General features: G+C 35.1%; 2 protein-coding genes across 2 annotated transcripts; both read left to right on the top strand.

The window, feature by feature from the left end:
• The first annotated feature begins 514 nt into the window (after positions 1 to 514).
• Positions 515 to 5,357, top strand: LOC115717528 (uncharacterized). The gene is made up of 6 exons (XM_030646516.2): positions 515 to 738; positions 1,610 to 1,893; positions 2,735 to 3,073; positions 3,185 to 3,312; positions 3,417 to 4,466; positions 4,569 to 5,357. The coding sequence occupies exons 1-6, from the start codon at positions 515 to 517 to the stop codon at positions 5,355 to 5,357; spliced, it is 2,814 nt and encodes a 937-aa protein (XP_030502376.1).
• A 502-nt stretch (positions 5,358 to 5,859) lies between these two features.
• Positions 5,860 to 10,502, top strand: LOC115704756 (synaptotagmin-1). Its single transcript, XM_030631963.2, has 12 exons — positions 5,860 to 6,361; positions 7,020 to 7,118; positions 7,218 to 7,268; positions 7,374 to 7,497; positions 7,661 to 7,779; positions 7,890 to 7,991; positions 8,210 to 8,284; positions 8,493 to 8,569; positions 8,649 to 8,895; positions 8,981 to 9,331; positions 9,564 to 9,695; positions 10,065 to 10,502. The coding sequence occupies exons 1-12, from the start codon at positions 6,251 to 6,253 to the stop codon at positions 10,194 to 10,196; spliced, it is 1,620 nt and encodes a 539-aa protein (XP_030487823.1). The 5' UTR covers positions 5,860 to 6,250; the 3' UTR covers positions 10,197 to 10,502.
• Positions 10,503 to 19,839: the final 9,337 nt, after the last annotated feature.

The raw sequence follows: 19,839 nt of genomic DNA, 5'->3' as shown, positions 1-19,839 counted from the left end.
CTCTAATCAAACTATGACTTTCCCTTCCTTTCTCAGCCTTAATGATAACTTCACTGGTCCTTTTGCCTCTCCTCCATCTATTGATGTGCTTATGATGCCTACTCCTTTGAACCCCAACTTCTCTGTTGTTTCTTCACAGTCTACTCGCCCCCAACTTTGACATATCCTTGAGGCCTTCAGCTTTTACATCCTATTCCACTGATTCCTTAATTGTGGCTGACAAGCCAGTTGACCACATGCATGTTTCTTCTACTGGCCCTGCTAATCCTGTGTCATTTTCTGAGATTTCCTCTTCTGGTGGTGATCCTGCTATGGGTGCTAACTCTTCTCAAGGTCTTCCTGACCCTACTGTTCGTGGGAAGGGCTTAGCTTCTGCCTCTGGAGTTAAGAGACCTTCCTTCCAGCCACATCATGTTGTGGTTGAAAGCTCTATGAGGTCCCAACTGAAACGCGCTCGTGCTGGTGATAGAGAAGAGGAATCTTCCCTTGCTGCTGATAACTTGGAACCAGAAAAATGAGTGTGCTAAGTTGGAATGCACGTGGTTTGGGGAGTACACGTGCATTCAAGAGGCTCTCCCTGCTTGTTAAGGATCACTGCCCTGATATAGTTTTTTTGATGGAAACCCGATTGCCTGTTATGCCTGTGGATCGTGTTAGAGCAGCTCTAGGTTTTGATAATGATTTGAAGTCCCTAGGAAGTATTTTGGAGGTGGACTTCTTCTTTTGTGGAAGGCTACTGTATATGTAAATATTTTATCCTACTCTAGCAATCATATAGACTGTAATATTAGTTTTAATGATAATGAAATGTTTCACTTTACTGGTTATTATGGTTCCCCTATTGCTTCTAATCGTTTTTTTTACTTGGAATCTCTTGGAAAAAACTTTTTCTAATGCCCCAAATCTTCCCTGGCTTATTATGGGAGATTTCAATAGTTTTTTGTTTTTTGATGATAAAATAGGGAGTAATTATTATAATCATAATGATATGGAGAGGTTTGCCCACTTTCTTGATAAGTACTGCCTCTCTCCCCTTTCTTTTGAGGGGGATAAGTATACTTGGCATAATCGTTCTGTGCATGAAAGTCTTGATTGGGCTCTGGATCTGAATCTTGGATGAACCTTTCCCTAATGCTAATCTGCATCACTTGCCATTTTATGGCTCGGATCATCGTCCTCTTAAGGTTTTTCTTATTGAGTCTAATGTGTCTAGAGTTCACCCTTTCAGGAAGCGTTTTCAATTTGAAAACATCTGGCTTCAAAGCCCTACTTTTTATTCTGTCAATGACTCTTGGACGAATTCTTCTAGGGCTTCTTCTCATGAAAATGCTTTTAGTGAGTTCCTTTTTTGCCAAGATGCTTGTGTTTCAGCTTTAAAGTCGTGGAATAAATCAACTAAGGTGATGTTTCAATCTAGAATTTAGGATACTCAAAAGGAGATTGCTAGGCTTCAAGCTTCTGCTTCTTGTAATAGAGAGTCTGCTCTAAGAGTTCAGTATCTCCAGTCTTAGCTGGATGCTCTTCTTTACAAAGAGGAGATCTACTAGAGGCAAAGGTCTAGGGTTAATTGGGTTAGAGCTGGTGATAAGAATACTAAATTTTTTCATAGGTTTGCTTCTCATAGGAAGAAGAATAATACTATTAAATATTTAAAGGATGATCTTGGTAACAGCACCAATGATCCTGAGGCTATGTTTGGTATATTTTCTTCTATTTTCACCAATCTTTTCAGTTCTGAGGGTTGTGATGCTGAGGCAACTAATCAAATATTAGACTGTTTAGGACCTCCCCTAGATGAGTCTGATATTGATTATTTGGCTAGCCCTTATACAACTCAAGAAGTGAAAAAAGCGGTTTTTAGCCTCTCTGGGGATAAAGCTCTTGGTTTGGATGGTTTAAATTAGGGGTGTTCGCGGTGCGGGTTGTGCGGTTTTTAACCATTTTTTCAAACCAACCCGCACATGCGGTTTTTCTAATTTTCCAAACCGCACCCGCACCGCGATACTAAAAAACTGCAAAAATCGCACCGCAAAAAATGATGCAGTGCGGTACGGTTTTTGCGGTTTATGCGGTTTGAACTATCACAATTTTTTTTTTTGAAATAATCATAAAATAATTAAACTATCATTAATATAATTATTCCAAAACACTTAAGAAAATACAACAAACTTGAGACTAATAAAAGTTATAACAACAACAATAAATCAATAATCTTTTTAAAGTTTCAACAACACACTTAAATCAAAATAACAAACTTGAAACTAATTAAGTTCTAACAACAATATAAATGTACAACTAACATACTTACATCAATAGATTAAAAATAAAACAAACACAAACTTCCAACTCCAAATTTTAATACACATGTATGGACTTGGGTTTGTTGCTAAGAAGAGAGGGTTTGTGAAGAGTTATGGATTTTGCCCTAAGATTTATAGGCTTGGGTTGGGCTCATATGTATGGGCTTAATAAAATAAATATAAAAATTGAAATTTTAAAAGATGCGGTGCGGTGCGGTTTGAATCGCGGTTTAATAATTCAAAACCGCAAACCGCACCGCACCGCGCGGTTTGGGAAAAATTCAAACCGCAACCGCACCGCGAAGAATTTCAAAACGCATTTTTTTGCGGTGCGGGCGGTTTGAGCGGTTTGATGTACACCCCTAGTTTAAATGCTTTTTTCTATCAAAAAAATTAGAATACTCTGGGAGCTAGTTTTGTTAATGCGGTTTTAGATTGCTTAAATAAGGGTGTTGATTTTTTGGATATTAATACTACTCTTATTGCTTTAATCCCCAAAAAGCAGCATGCCAGTTCTCTAAAATATTTTCGGCCTATAAGCCTTTGTACTACTATGTATAAAGTCATCTCTAAAGTTTTAGCGAATCGACTTAAGTTAGTCCTGGATAACATTATCTCTCCTTTTCAAAGTGTCTTTATTTCTGGGCGTATTATTTTTGATAACATCCTTATTGCCCAAGAAATAATTCATGCCATCAATAATAGAAAGCATGGTAAACGTGGCTGGGCTGCTCTTAAGCTTGATATGGCTAAGGCTTTTGATCGTGTTGAATGTCACTTTTTGGAAAGTCTTATGTTCCACTTTAACTTTCCTCTCAATTTTGCTAACTTAATTATGAAATGTCTTACTACTACTAATCTTTCTTTTCTTCTTAATGGTGAAGTTTATGGATCTCTTAAGCCTTCGAGAGGTCTTAGACAGGGAGACCCTTTGTCCCCCTATCTTTTTATCCTCTGTGCGGAAGGTTTATCCTCTCTTCTTAGAATGCGGCAGGAAGCTCATATTCTTAATGTATTGCTATCTCTAGACATGCTCCTGCTATCTCTCATTTATTTTTTGTGGATGATAGTCTTTTGTTTTGTACTGCTGATAGGAATTCTTGCCTAGCTCTTCAGGATGTGTTTAATATTTATTCTAAGGCATCTGGACAGGTCATTAATTTCTCTAAGTCATTTATCCTTTTCTCTCCTAACACTGAACCAGATATTCGTGCTTTGTTTTTTCAAACTTTTAACCTTGAGGATCGGCCTTTTGGTTGTAAATATTTAGGTCTTCCTCAGTGTCTTACCCGATCTAAATATCATTCTTTCACCTATCTTTGTGATAAAGTTGCTTCTGTTCTGAGAAGTTGGTCCTCTAAGTGTTTTTCTAGGGCTGGAATGGAGGTTCTTTTGAAGGCGGTAATTCAGGCTATTCCTGCTTATGCTATGGCCTGTTTTAGGCTTCCTGTTAAAATTTGTAAGGGAATTGAGGCTGCGATGGCTAGATTCTGGTGGGGTTCTACTGGGGAAACTAGGAAAGTTCATTGGAAATCATGGAAGTTTCTTTGTCAGTCTAAGTTTAAGGGTGGTTTGGGGTTTAGGTCTCTTGTGCACTTCAACCAAGCCATGCTTGCTAAACAGGCTTGGCGTATTTTCCAAAACCCTAATTCCTTGCTTAGCTTGATCCTTAAAGCTCGATACTTTCCACACTCTTCTATTCTTGAGGCTGTCCCTGGTCATAGTCCCTCGTTTTCTTGGAGAAGCATTTTATGGGGTAGGGACCTGATGGCTTCTGGACTTATTTGGAAAGTGGTTAATGGGTATGGGATTCAAACTCTGGGTGATCATTGGCTTCCTAATAATAGATTCAAGTTTTTTACTTCAAATAATCCTCCCCCTTCTTCCCATTCTTTGTCCTTCTTTATTACTGATTCGGGAACTTGGGATGTGGGTAAATTGCAGTCTTGCTTTGATGAGTCCATGGTCCATGATATTCTTGCGGTCCCTGTTTTTGGAAGTTATGGTCATGATAAGCTGATTTGGGAAAAGGAGAGTTCTGGGTGTTTCACTGTTAAGTCTGCTTATCATTTGGCTTTCTCTAATCAGGACCTTCCGTCTTCTTCTTCTTTTTCTGATTCTAAGAAGTTTTGGACAAGAATCTGGTCTTCTACTGCCCCTCCTAAGGTTTAACTTTTTGTCTGGCGTTTGTTGTCTAAGGCAATCCCTGTAGCTTCTTCTTTGTTTAAAAAATGTGTGATTAATTCTTCTTTGTGTCCTGTTTGTAAGATGGACAATGAGACTATTAAGCATGCTTTGCTAGATTGCTCCAGGGTCAGGAAAGCTTGGCGATATTCCAGGTTTGCTGCTTATTATGATACATTTAAAAATTTGGATATTGATGAGTTTTTTCTTGGTCTTCTTCAAACATTGGACAAAAATGATATTGGTATTTTGTTTTGCTTTATATGGGCTTTATGGAATCAAAGGAATAGTTTTGTTCATAATCAGTACACTTTTCCTCCAAAAGAAGTGTATGATTGGAGTCTTAATTTTTTCTTTAAGTTTTTGGATGCACAGCAACATCATGTCACAGGTTCCCAATCTGCATCTCCTTCGACTCAAGTGCAGCTACCTCCTTCTACAGGGCTTAGAATATTCACAGATGGAGCCATTGACTCAGCTAATCGGAGGCATAGTATCAGAGTGGTGGTTTTAGATGCTGATAATGCAGTCAAAGCTGGGTTTTCTACTCCTTTCCCTGGATTGGTGCCGCCTGCTGTTGCTGAAGCTAAGGCTATTTTCCAGGCAATTCAATGGGCTCAGATGATTTCTCTCCCTGTAGATGTCTTGCTAACGGATTGTAAATCAATAGTAGAAAAGCTTAATTCTTGTAATTGGAATAATAATGTGTTGGATGATGTATTGGTTAATGTCAAGAACTTGTTATCTTTTAGTCCGAGGCTAGTTATTTCTTATGTTCCTAGGGAAAGTAATGTTCTTGCTCATAATTTAGCTAAGCTTGGTCTTGGATTAGATAATGAGTTAGTTTGGAATGGTTCTTTACCTTCCATATAGCTTATAGCTTTATTTGCTTTGTACTGCTCTATGTTTTTTAATAAAGCCTCTATGTTTTTTAATAAAGCACAAGTTCTTTCAAAAAAAAAAAAATTTTTCTTCTAAAAAAAATCTAACACATTATAATTTCATAAATAACAAAAAGAAAAAAATAGTATAAAATATGAGAAACCACTCACAACGATCTTTTTATAAATATTGAAGAAAGTACGTAAGTAGCAGTCAATGTCTATGACAGTTCTGTAATAAGAGAAAAAGGGTTTCTACTCGGATTTGCCACGTGGCACCTTTCCAAGACCTATTCGTGGTATCGTAAGTCAACATCAATAGATATATTTACCAGACTTTTGTCATAAAATGACATTTATTTATTTACCGAGGTATAAGAAACACACAATTAATTTCATTACGGGTATAAGTAATTAATGTAAACAATTAATTAATGGTAATGAATTAATGAAGGAAAGATGAAAAGGGTGGTGTTGTTCCAAACAATTAAACAAAGAATAACATGCACCCTGGCCAAGCTTGTAAAAATGGAAATACGTTTTCTTACGTTTAATTTTCTTAATTAATTATTTATTTATTTAATGCGATTCTTTGCCTTCTAATACGTCCCTGTCTTCATGACTCTCTCTCTCTCTCTCCACATATATCTTTCCAATAATCAATAGTGACAACAACTAGTTTTTGTAGTTTTCCGATAAATATTTATTTGTTATTTAATTTAATATTATCTTTAATTATTTATATTTGGTTTTAAACTCGCTAGTGATCTGAGAGATCGAGGGATTCGCAAAAATGGGACATTCAGAACGTTTCTGAAAGAAGAAGAAGAAAAGCTTGATTTAAAATTGTGCTTCGCTCTTTTAGGATTGGAAGTTGGATTCGAGATGGGTTTTTTCAGTACTGTGTTGGGTTTTTGTGGATTTGGAGTTGGGATTTCTATCGGTCTCGTTGCTGGGTATTTTCTCTTCATATATTTCCAACCCAGCGATGTTAAGGTTCTTATTCTTTCTCTATTTTATAGGCCTTTGTTTGGAATGTTAAATTTGTTTGAACCAAATAGAACGGTTTCAAGAAACGAAAAGGCTGTGATTTGATTTTTTTTCTTGATTATATTATTGTGAAAATTGGCCTTTTTCACAAGGAATTATATGTTTAAGAAGCTCTGAGATAACTTGGAATAAAATGTTAACGAGGGAGCCTTGTTGGCTATTTTGTTATCTATGCGTATACATGTTTTGTTCCTTATGTTGCTTTCAACATGAATTTGGTTTTGAGAGAAAGTTAGTATTTATTTGTTGTCTTTTAAGTTTTTAGTTTGGTAATTTGGACAATGCATATAGGAACCTAGAAAGAAGCACATGGCCAACGAAAAACATGGTACAGTTTAGGATTTCAAAAGAAACGTATACTGTTTCTATCAGAACAAGGAATGTAGTATATTTGTATGAATTTTTTATAGGAATTAAGGTGTAGAGATATGGAACTAGGACATTTGCAATTTTGGAAACCTATGACCAAAGACAATTGAATATTGTAGAAGAGAATTGAAAAAGGAATGTCAATTCTGCTGCAATATGCAGATATTTGACGATCGCATATTTGTTTGTCTGCATTGTCTTTCGAAGTGTAACTAATTCCATTTGGACTGGTCAGGATCCTGTACTTCGTCCTTTGGTTGAGCAAGATTCAGAGACATTGCAGCGCATGTTCCCTGAGATTCCACTCTGGGTGAAAAATCCAGACTATGATCGAGTATGCTGCTTCTTTTTGCTGCAACATTATCTTAGTTTTGTTAGCATTTTTTACATTCTCTCATATCCTTTCTTGTTGTTGCTTTGGTTTTGGGTGAAGGTTGACTGGCTAAACAAGTTCATTGAATATATGTGGCCTTATCTTGACAAGGTATTTTTCTATTTCTTGCTATTTTGTAAAATTATTTCTACATTTTATCTTTTCATATCATTTAATGAGCTTTGTGTCAACAATTTGTTCTGTTTTCTTATGCAGGCCATTTGCAAGACTGCAATGACTATTGCAAAGCCCATAATTGCTGAGCAAATTCCTAAATACAAGATTGAGTCTGTTGAATTTGAAACACTCACTCTAGGGTCGTTACCACCAACTTTTCAAGGTTAGAAAATATGCTGAGCATCTTTGTAAAGTTTGTATAGTTTATCTGTGTATCCTTGATTTGATTTGTTTATAGTATATGGCTGGAAATAAGAGCTTCATAAATGTATTTGGATTATGGAAACCTCTTGACTTTTTTCTTTTTCAAAATGTACATTCTCCAGGTATGAAAGTGTATACCACTGAGGAAAAGGAGTTGATTATGGAACCTTCAATAAAATGGGCTGGAAACCCTAATATCACTCTTGCTGTTAAGGCTTTTGGGTTAAAAGCAACTGTTCAGGTTATTGATTTATCCTACTATTCAGCACCATGCTTCTGTTAATTTTACTTTTGAGTGCATGACAGTGGGGTAGAGTTGCTGCATGTTAACATTTTGTTCTTTCATTTCAGGTGGTAGATTTGCAAGTCTTTGCCTCTCCACGCATAACTCTGAAGCCCTTGGTTCCAAGCTTTCCTTGTTTTGCGAATATATACGTGTCTCTTATGGATAAGGTTGTATTGTATGTATTTAAAAAGTTTAGCTCAGGTTTTTCTTGTTTAGATATTTTTAGACATAAAAGTGTTCCAAACTAAATAATTCAAGACTCACAAGTTCACAATTTTTAAATACCTTTAATCATTAAATTTTTTAATTGGATTGATTCAGTTCTTAGAGCACCATTAAAGGCCAAGATACTTCTTCTAACAGCTTTTTCTGTCATTTTTATCAGCCGCATGTTGATTTTGGGTTAAAGCTTGCAGGGGCTGATCTGATGTCAATACCCGGCCTTTACAGATTTGTCCAGGTGCCATACTTTTAACTTGTTTGTGCCTAAAAATTGTATTCTCATTGATTTGTCCACTGTTTTCTTTCCTCACATTTTTCCTTTTTGATCCATGAGTAGTTTGGATATAGGTATGGTGTTTGCTTCAGTCATTATGTTTCTTAGATGTTATAGGAAGTTTTGCTTCACTAGTTAGTGATGTGATCAATGATTGCGGTTTTCTCTGCAGGAACTCATTAAGGATCAAGTTGCAAACATGTACCTGTGGCCCAAAACCCTTGATGTGCCAATTGTTGACCCAGCAAAGTAGGTTTCTGAATTATCCTGATATTTTGTTTGTGGCAAATGATTTATCTGATGTGAATAATTGATGCGATTGTTGCAGGGCATCAAAGAGGCCTGTTGGAATTCTAACCGTGAAGGTTGTAAGGGCAATGAAGCTGAAAAAGAAAGATCTCCTTGGTGCATCAGACCCTTATGTCAAATTTAAGCTCACTGAAGATAAGCTACCATCAAAGAAGACTACCGTCAAGCAAAAGAACTTGAACCCTGAATGGAATGAGGAGTTTAATTTGGTTGTGAAAGACCCACAAACCCAGGTGTTAGAGTTTACTGTTTATGACTGGGAGCAGGTACTACTTTATCTTGATGTACCTCTAAACAATTATGTTGTTGTTTTCTATTTTCCTTGTCTAACTCCCTTTTCTGTTTTTTAAGGTTGGAAAACATGACAAAATGGGTATGAATGTAGTTCCATTGAAAGAACTTCAACCTGAAGAGACAAAAGTTCTTACTCTTGACCTCCTGAAAACTATGGAGTTGAATGATGTTCAAAATGAGAAATCACGTGGACAGCTTGTTCTGGAATTAACATATAAACCTTTCAAGGAAGATGAGATGCCACAAGGCTATGAAGATACTCAGACAGTACAGAATGCTCCTGATGGAACTCCTACTGGTGGAGGACTACTTGTTGTCACAGTTCATGAAGCTGAAGAGGTTGAGGGAAAACACCATACTAATCCACATGTCCGACTTCTGTTTAGAGGGGAGGAGAAAAGGACCAAGGTACAATCACATCTGCCATTTTAACTTTCCCTTCTAATATCTATAAAAAGATTTCTTGTAATAAACTTGTGATAGGTAGTTCTATATCTACTTTAGTGTAAATGTGGATAAACTGTTAGTACTCTAAAATCTGAATTTACAGAAAACAATGTTATATGCTCAACAAATAGTGTGCAAGCATATCATGGTAATGTTTTAATGATTCTTTCAAACTTCTTCGATGATGTCACAGCCTATGAAGAAAAATAGAGATCCAAGGTGGGATGAAGAGTTCCAGTTCATGGTTGATGAGCCTCCTACTAATGACAAATTGCATGTAGAAGTAGTCAGTACCTCATCAAGAATGGGCCTACTACATCCAAAGGTTAGTGTGTGCAGACACACATATTTAATTATATATTTATATAAATTTTTTCAGTGAAGTTTCTAGAAAATGGATCATGGGCATGAATTCTATTCTACTCGTCTTATAATGGGTTGCATCAAAACGCTGTTAAGAGAATCAAATGCTAGTTAACTTCCAATATGCATATGTTCATTCTTTCTGTTTTTTCTCTCTTTTTCTTCCAGAAGTGTAATTTGCATGACAATATTGTTAATTGAAAGATAGGGAACTATTAAGTTCTCTTATTGATCTAATTCTGGACGCAAAACATTCAGGAACAAGTTCAGCTGTTGGGTGTGTTTTTAGGCAGTGAAATGACTATTTTTTGTCTTTGTTCTTGTGAATCAGGAATGTCTGGGATATGTTGATATTAGTCTTTCAGATGTCGTTTCAAACAAAAGAATTAATGAGAGATATCATCTCATAGATTCAAAGAATGGTCGAATCCAGATTGAGCTGCAATGGAGAACATCGTCATGAAGTCAGTTAATTTGTATTCAGTGTTGTAATGGTCCATCCATAGTGTTGTGTCTGAAGATGGTGATTGACAAGGCTCAGTCTTATTTTCATGTTTGATCTTTTTTCAATACATACACGTTAGTTTATTTGGGATATTCGTGTTCATATGTACATGATGATAATGATGATGTTGAGGAGTTTGGTAGCTAATTGCAACAGTAAACATTTAAAACTGTTGTTGATGATGATGAATTGATTATGATGATGAATTGATTATGATGCTATTGACTATTGAGATGGAAAAGAAAACGGGTTATTCATATGAAACCGAACTTCCTGAATGTGAATGGATTCCATTAGTTCTATTTTGAGCAGGTGGTGTCTGGTTAGAAGTAATGAAATGGAATGGGATGGAAAAGAAATAAATTTCATTCCATTCTTTTATTTAGTTGCATTTTAAAGTATTGAAATTGATTGTAGTCTTTTATTTGTATTTAATAGGAATAATCCTATTTTATTATGATAGTGGTATTATCTCAAATATATATTTAGTAATATATAATCTTCTGACTTTATTGTATTTAATTTTATTATAAATATGAGTATTAACAATATTTTTTACGTTTTTCTTTTACATTTTTATGTAGTACGAATATTTTTTTAAATAGATTTTTATAATGGTAATTTATTTTTTGATACTTTATTATTATATATTATCTTTTGGCTGTTTCTTCTTAAATATTTATTTTTTGGTGCAATTATTTTGGCTAATTTAATTATGTGATTAAGTTACTATTTTAGGTTTTTCCTCGTAGATTTATATCTTATTTTGGTGTTATACTATTTTCTTATAAATTTATTACTTGGCTATTAAGCTATTAAGTTAATATTTTAGTATTTAATTGATATTATCAGCTATTAATATATTTAATTTCGAGCTTTTTTTTGTTAATTAATTTTGTAAATTCATTAAATATGTTATTGCCTCATTAAAATTGGATTACATTCAAAATTATTATTGTTGTTAGTTTGTGGCTTATTTTTATAGTTTGTGCTATTTTTTTTGGCTAGTTTATACCATTTTATTTGGTTTTTTTGTACCATATTATTTGGCTATTTTACTGTATATTGTTGGCTCGTTTGATAGTGATTACAACCTTAAAGAGTGCTACTACAGATTTTCACCAATAAGTTTTAAATCTTACTTTTAATTATATTTAATAATTTTGAGGAATTTTCTTCTTTTATTTTATATCATTATTTTTATCATTTTTTGCTAGCAAATTGGGTCTGTTATCTTGTTTGGCAAAATAGTTAATTTTAGTTGAGATTTGATTTATTAAATTTGATTAATCTCTCAAATCTTATGTATGGTGCAGATTTAATTGACTAGTATATTTATACCTTACAAGACTTTGCTCTAATAGTTGGACATAACAAATTAGTATCTATATAATGGTGACATGCTGAGTGAAAAAAGACTTCAAAGAAAAGTTCTCTCGTTAAAATAATAATTGTGTTTTATACGTAATTTAAAAATTTACATTATTATCGTTGTATAATGTGCTAATCCACATTTTTATATCTATTTATTTTGTAAGTAGTTTTGGTCTAATTGGTTGTTTATATCAGATGCCTCTTGAAGGTGTTCTAAAGTTATTTTGTCTAAATTTATGAGATAACTTGGTCTTATATAAGTTGATTTGTGTGGAGTGACTCATATTCTGACTTTGTATATCTTTGGCTTGACAATTAGCTTGTTGATTGGAAGCTCCTCCGCGTCGATGATTGTCATAGTTTGATTCAAATCACTCCCAAAAAAAAAAAAATATTGGAATGACATTCTAATGGAATGCTCTTTCCACCATTTTGGTGGAATGACTATTCCATTTTAAAAAGGAAGGAAAGACCATTCCAATGTAACAAGAGAAAAAATTTAATGATTTTTTTATCAATTTTTTTTTATGCATTTTAAAATTTAATCCATTCTTATTCCTATTCACATTCTCATTCCTATTCTTATCGCCACCTAGAGAATCTTTTATTATTATTATTATTTTTTAAAAAATTATTTAATAATTACTGCTATAAAAATTGAAATACTCAAACATGAAGTCAACAATTTTTTTCTTTTTTTAATAAGAAGTCAACAAATTTTAATTTCACAAGCTCTAGATATCGTTAATACTTTCTTCTATTTTGAAATTCCGTATTTTAATATTCCCAGTTTGATTATTTAATTAAATGTTTAATTAAATGCGGAATAATAAAACTGGTACTGAAAACAGTTTTCTGTAGTTACAGAATGCAACTCTGTAACTCCAGAGAAACCCAGAAAAACAAACAGTGCATAAAAGTAAAAACACACAAGATTTTTGTACGTGGTTTCAACAATCCTTTCAGATTGTTACTAGTCCACGGGGCCACGCCCAGAGATAAGATTCATTAGATCGGTATCAAAAATACAAAGTAATTGACTTATGCATAAATAGACTCCCTCTTATTGTATGCCGCAAGCTTGATGTATTCCACCTACTAACCGAATCTTGATAAAACTCCAAGAGCTCGAACTCCCTTCGATCACCTTGAAGAGTGCTTGAATCCTCCCGATTCAAGGCTTAAAGGCTATCTCCCGAAAGCCTATACAACCATCTCCCGAAGGTTGTGTGCTTGTATCCTCCCGATGCAAGACTTCAAAAGCAATCTCCCGAAAGCTTGTAAATATCCTTCTCCCGAAGGTGCACTGATGTTCTTCTTCGTTGTAGACTTGAATACAGACTCAAGACAATACAAACAACAAATAAACAGAGTAAGAGTAGAACAACTCTTCTCTACAAATCAAAGACTCTCTTTTCTAAAGATATGAATGAAATTCAAAGATACAAGAGAGGTACCAAGAGAGGTACTCAACAAAGACACTCTTTAAGATATGAAACCAATTCTAAGTGTATGAAAGAGATACAAAACCTAGCAGCTATAAGATGTATTTATAATGATTATACATCTCATAGACAGCTTACATTCGGTCTGAACAAGACCTCAACCCACTAGAAACTTCCCTAAAATAATTCTTCAATCACCCAGAATTTCCGTTTCGTACATACGTAATCGTGGGCAAGTAACTACAACTTTCCTTTTATAGAAAAGGAAAGTCTAGCTCCGGTTTTCTCTTCAAGAAACCTGATCTTAGAAAATGGGAAACTCAACACAAGATCAGAATAACAGCTGGTTAGATAAAAAACGAAATGGGTAACCAAACTTACCATTTTTACCTTTTTTCCAAAAATAGGAAAGCTAGACAACTTTCCTTTCAAGTTTGATTTACACAAATATGGAAACCAAATCAATATATGCCAAATAAATATACATTAAATAATAAAATATTTTTGTCAATTAAATATGCCAAAAATGGAATTAACAATCTCCCCCTTTGGCACTTTGATTGACAAAACATTTTATTATGAGAAAACCTGCATCAAGTGTTAGAAACCAAAGCAAATAGCTTTTTAAAGATACAAGAGTATAGAAAATACTCCCCCTGCATGAAAGCTCTCTAACACATAAAACAAAGAACTTTTTTTGGACGGAAAAGCTTGCAAACCGAAGAACACAACTTTTTAAACGGAAAAGTGATAAACCACAAACAAGCAACTCCCCCTAAAACCAAGGGTCCAGAGTTGTAACAAAAAGTTCAATGAATCCAAAAAATAATACTACTCCCCCTTTTTGTCTATCAAGGAGCCAAAGATAACAAAAACAAACATGGACAAAGTCATAAGTTCAAATAAACATTAATAAAAAGCAAAAGATAAAAGATTGAACCACTTATTCATCATCATTGGGTCGGAAATATTTCATGATGCTGTCCATCTTCCTAAGAAGCAAGGCCTGACTGGTCTCCATTCTTCCCAAACGCAAGTTGAATTCTGCCATTTCTGCAGGAGCAGAAGTGGAAGCAGATCCAACAGCAGGATCATTTGTAAGACCAGGAGAAGCAGACCGAGCCTTTCTTTGAGCAACTTTTCCTTGAGGAGGCTTCTCAGGAATTTTGAAAGTGGTTCCAACAGCAGGCATCTCAATTGATTCATTCTCAAGAATCAATTCCTCTTGATCAGATAAAATTTTATAGATTAAGTGAGGAAAAATGAGATTGAGCCTAGGTTTCTTACCTTTTCGAAGAGAGACAATTTGCTCCCAAATCATGTCAGCCAAATCAATTTTAGCACCAATTGAAACTTTATATAAAAAGAAAGCAAGTTCATTTGAAACATTTACCGGATTGGAGCAAGGAAACCAATTGGATAGGGCAAACCTCATGAGAGCAGCATGTTGATAGGTGAGTTGAGACATATGCATGGTGTCGGAGAGTTCAATTTCATTATCACCAGAGAGATAACCGAACACCTTTTGACGATCAAACTCCACATCAGTTGGCTCAATTCCCATAGGCAAATTGAGAGCCTCAGCAACATCCTTCACAGTGAAGGAATACCAGTGTCCTCTGACAAAAACTTTGCCAAACATGAAAGAGTCCTCATCGAGAAACTCATCAGTGATGTTAGCATAAAATTCCTTCACAATTCTATCCACATACCCATCAAAACCGATCAAGGTATCTACCCATTGTCTTTCTTTCAACATGTTATACACTCCAAAAGGCTTATGAGCAATAACATTAAAATTTTTCTCCACAGTAAAATTCCTATTCTCATAGAATTTCATATCTCTAGCATGATCATTATAACAAAAATAATGAGAGTGAGGCTTGAAGTTATCAAGAGAAATACCAGAGGGCCTCTTTCTTTTCTGTGGAAGAACAGGATTAGAGACAATGGGCCTTTTTCCTTTGTCCTTCTTTGGAACAGCAGGAGGCACTGGAGCAGATTCTGTAGTGACAGGTTCAGTTTCTGGTTCTTCACTCTCGGATCCAGAATTATCAACAACAGGAAGATCTTTGGGCACAAATTCTTCACTTGAATCGGACAAGCCCTCTGAATCATGATCCTCCTCACTTTCTTCTGGTTCAGAATCCGAGGAAGAGACCGAAGGGGGATTCTCCTTGAGATTTTTGCCCTTTGAAGATGAAGAAACCACCTTTTTCCCTTTGGAAGCAATTTTAGGTTGAACCACTTGAGGCTTTGAAGGAGTGGAAACCTTGGACCTTGTTCGAGAACTCACCGTGGGCAAAGTCACCAAAGCTTGATCGACATTAGGAGCACCATTCGAAGAAGAGGACTTCGACAATGTGTGATCGGATGAATGGGATTCATCATGATCACCCAACCCAGGTGTTGGAGAAGCAATAGGCGAGGCACCAACAAGAGGAGATGAAAATTTTGCCACTGATTTTCGAGCTTGGGTCTTCGATTTCTTGGCAGACTTCGTCGGAGCAGAGGACGAACCAGAAGCTCCGGTTGCTGGAGCAGGCGGCGCAGGTGGAGACACCGGTGAAGCAGAAGCAGAGCCACGAATGGGCTTCTTGGATGGTTGGGCATTCTTAGTTTTGGCCATTTTTTCTTTGAAACCCTAGAACACAAACCCTCTTACTTTGAACAATGTTAGACTTTTGAGAGAAAACAATAAAAAGAGAAGAGAGAGATGTGATCGTGGGATAATGGGGAGTTGAGAATATATAACTTCCAATTTTAAATGCCCAAATTAAAAAAAAACTGAAAAGGAAGGAACTTCCTTACCTTTGACCCACGTGTGGAGAGGAAAAAGGAAACCAAAAAACATTTTTCAAAGTTTGGTCAATGTTTCCTTAAATGAAAAAAGGAAACCAACAATCCCCACAAAATCTAAGAATTTAAAGCCCCTTACCAAAACCGAAATTGCCACCAAAAAGGAAACCAACAAATAGTTAATTATTTAATTACAAGTTTCCTATACACACCAAAAAGACCAAATCTCCACAAATAAAGGAAACATTCTAAAATAAATACAATTAAAACATGTTTCCATAAAGTAAAAAAAATAAAAGAAAAAAAAATATATACAAGGATTCGAAAAAGAATTTCGAAAAAAAATAATGCCCCCCTTTTTCTTTTATTTTTTCAATAAATGCCCCCCAAAGAAAAAAAATGCAAATAATAAACAAGAGAACACACCAAGACACAACAGTCACTAATCACCACTTAAGAGCAAAAATTGTGTCTAAGAATATAATGAAACATAACAAAAAAAATAACAACATTTTTAACAAAGCTCACTTGACAACTCGATCACGAACCCCTTTTTTTTTTTTTTATTTATTTTTTTTGATTAAAAGACAGAAAAATAAAATAACCTTGATATTTTTGCAACTAGAATTCACAGTGTCCATTTGTCTTTGTCCCTGATGAAAAAATCAAACTCATAAGAATAATCAGAAATTATTTTATCAAACTAATGAAGTAATAGAATGAGGTCATACCGGTTCACAGGAAAAATTGACTCCATCACCAAGAATATTAAAGCACATCAAACAGTATGTAATAGCTTTATAACACCATTTTCGAGAATAAACAAATTTTACCACAAACTGTGTCAAGCATTAGTGTGTGAAAGTGTAAGCAGGGAACATTGCCCAATTTGTCAAAAAGACTTTTTCTGATAAATTGTACCCATAGGAGACGCTGTCACACTACCTCAATGGTAGCCCTTTTCAATGGTAGCGTATCTTCTACATAACTCCTAATTACATAGTTCCAACTTACTCAGAGATGGCTTTCACACATTGAGATAGGTAGCTCTATTCATCCAATGGAGCTTGAATACACAGTTTTTTGAACAACAAAATTCGAAAATGGTAGCTTACATAACACTGTTTGATGAACCTGAATATTCCTGTGAGGAGTGGACAATTTTCCTGACAAACCTGTATGACATCATAATATTACAACATTAGCAATAAAATAGTGACTGAAATTCTTATAAGGTTGAAATTTTCTTCTAGGACAAAGACAAGACATTATGAACTCTAAGACAACTCAAATATCAAGGATTATGGAAAAATAAAAGCATTAAACAGTACAAACCCCTAAGGATTTCCTTAGAGAAATAAATCGGACCGAGTCAAGAGCTTTAGTAAAAATATCTGCAATTTGTTTGCTAGTTTCAACATATTCTAAGACAAGAATTTTATTTTCCACAAGCTCTCTAATAAAGTGATGACGAATGTCTATGTGCTTAGTGCGAGAGTGTTGAACAGGATTCTTAGAAATGTTTATAGCACTAGTGTTATCACAAAAAATGGTTAAAGTTTTCAAATCAAACCCATAATCTGCCATCATTTGTTTCATCCATAACAATTGGGTACAACAACTACCCGCAGCAATGTACTCAAATTTCCATTGTGGACAGAGAGATTGAGTTTTGCTTCTTGCTATGCCATGAAACCAAATTGTTTCCAAGATAGAAACATCCACCACTAGTACTTTTTCTATCATCAGCATTACCTGCCCAATCAGCATCACTAAAGCAAACAAGGTTAGAATTAGTGTCTTTTGAAAACCAAATCCCAAAATCAATAGTGCTATTTACATAGCGAATGATTCTTTTCACAGCAGCAAGATGGGATTCCATGGGATTAGCCTGATAACGTGCACAAACACCAACACTATAGCAAATATCAGGACGACTAGCAGTAAGATAAAGCAAACTTCCTATCATACTTCGATACAAAGTTTGATCTACCTTTACTCCTTGTTCATCTTTGCTTAATTTCAAAGTTGTGCTCATGGGAGTGTTGGTATGTTTGGCTTTTTCAAGGCCAAATTTTTTCACCAAATTCTTCGCATACTTACTTTGAGTGACAAAAGTTCCCTCATCAGATTGCTTCACTTGAAGACCGAGAAAATAAGTGAGTTCACCTACCATACTCATTTCGAACTCCTTTTGCATTTGGGAAACAAAAACCTGCACTTCAGAGTTAGAAGTAGAGCCAAACACAATATCATCAACATATATTTGAGCAACAATCACATCGTAATTAATGTTTTTGATGAAAAGTGTTTTATCAACATTTCCTCTCTTGTAATCATGAGAAAGCAAGAATTCAGTTAGACGCTCATACCAAGCACGTGGTGCTTGTTTTAGACCATACAAAGCCTTGTCTAACTTATAAACATGATCAGGAAAATGTGGATCCTCAAACCCTTTAGGTTGTTCCACATACACTTCTTCTTTTAACAGCCCATTCAAAAAAGCGGATTTGACATCCATTTGATACAATTTAATACCAAGAATGCAAGCTATGGAAAGAAGTAACCTGATCGATTCCAGTCTAGCTACTGGAGCAAATGTTTCATCAAAGTCAACACCCTCAACTTGAGTGTATCCTTGGGCAACCAACCTTGCCTTGTTTCGAATGATAGTGCCAAACTCATCACTCTTATTTTTGAAGATCCACTTGGTTCCAATGATGTTCACAAACGGTGGTCTTGGAATCATTTTCCAGACTTTGTTTCGAACAAACTGATGAAGCTCATCCTGCATAGCTAAAAACCAATCTTCATCCATTAAAGCTTCTTTTACAGATTTAGGTTCTAAAGAAGAAATAAAACATAAAAATTGAATTATATTGGCATATTTTCTTCTTGTAACCATGCTCTCATCCAAGTTTCCAAGGATGAGATGCGAAGGATGATTCTTTTTAACCCTGGAGGATGGTTCCCTCTGTATTGGATCAGTGATTGAATTTAAAGGATACTCGCATTCTTTTGTTGTTGGATTTTACGTAGCAACAGATTCTGCACGATAACCTCGACGATCGCTTCTGAAGCTTCGTCAGGTTCCTTTTCCTCAGCAACAGGTTTTTCAAGCAAATCTTCAATCTGTTCTTCTGTGGAAAACTCAGAAAAATCTTTTAGATCATCAACAACAACATTAGCAGATTCCATAACAGTTTGGGTTCTCATGTTATACACACGATATGCCCTACTATTTGTGGAATATCCTAAGAAAACACCTTCATCACTTTTAGAATCAAATTTACCAATGTAATCACGATCTCGTAAAATATAACACTTACATCCGAACACATGAAAGTGACTTACATTTGGTTTCTTACCTTTCCAGATTTCATATGGTGTTTTGTGAGTACCTGGGCGCAAGAATACTCTGTTGATGGTATAGCAAGCAGTGTTAATGGCTTCGGCCCAAAGGCGCTTTGTGAGCTTCTTGCTATTCAACATTACTCTAGCCATTTCTGCAGAGTACGATTCTTTCTTTCAACCACTCCATTTTGTGGAGGAGTTTTAGGAGCAGAAAATTCATGAGAAATACCGTTAGCTTTACAAAATTCATCATATACGGTATTTTCAAATTCCTTACCATGATCACTCCTAATCCTAACAATTTTGCCAATGTTACAATCTTTTTCAACTCGTAATTTCAAACACAGAGTTTGGAAAGCTTCAAAAGTATCAGATTTTTCTCTCAAAAAATCCACCCATGAGAATCGAGAAAAATCATCAACACAAACAAAAATATATCTTTTACCATTTAAGCTTTCTACCTGGATTGGACCCATTAAGTCCATGTGCAAGAGTTCGAGAACTCTGGAAGTATTCACATCTGGGACACTCTTGTGAGAAATTTTCAGTTGCTTACCTAACTGGCATGGACCACATTTTCCCAATGACTCTTTACCTAATTTAGGTAATCCTCGAACAATCCCTGAAAC

The sequence above is a fragment of the Cannabis sativa genome, unplaced genomic scaffold, assembly GCF_029168945.1.
Source record: "Cannabis sativa cultivar Pink pepper isolate KNU-18-1 unplaced genomic scaffold, ASM2916894v1 Contig3, whole genome shotgun sequence".
NCBI classification, from domain to species: domain Eukaryota; kingdom Viridiplantae; phylum Streptophyta; class Magnoliopsida; order Rosales; family Cannabaceae; genus Cannabis; species Cannabis sativa.
The sequence above is the reverse complement of the archived record's forward strand: the minus strand, read 5'-3'. Positions and strand labels throughout refer to the sequence as shown.

Coding starts and splice junctions, on each gene's coding strand:
- LOC115717528 (XM_030646516.2), top strand. CDS start 515: ATGAGTGTGCTAAGTTGGAATGCACGTGGTTTGGGGAGTACACGTGCA. Junction 739..1,609: donor TTCTTTTGTGGAAGGCTACT/GTATATGTAAAT, acceptor ATTTTTTCATAG/GTTTGCTTCTCATAGGAAGA. Junction 1,894..2,734: donor TAAAGCTCTTGGTTTGGATG/GTTTAAATTAGG, acceptor ATGCGGTTTTAG/ATTGCTTAAATAAGGGTGTT.
- LOC115704756 (XM_030631963.2), top strand. CDS start 6,251: ATGGGTTTTTTCAGTACTGTGTTGGGTTTTTGTGGATTTGGAGTTGGG. Junction 9,332..9,563: donor GGGAGGAGAAAAGGACCAAG/GTACAATCACAT, acceptor ATGATGTCACAG/CCTATGAAGAAAAATAGAGA. Junction 9,696..10,064: donor TGGGCCTACTACATCCAAAG/GTTAGTGTGTGC, acceptor CTTGTGAATCAG/GAATGTCTGGGATATGTTGA.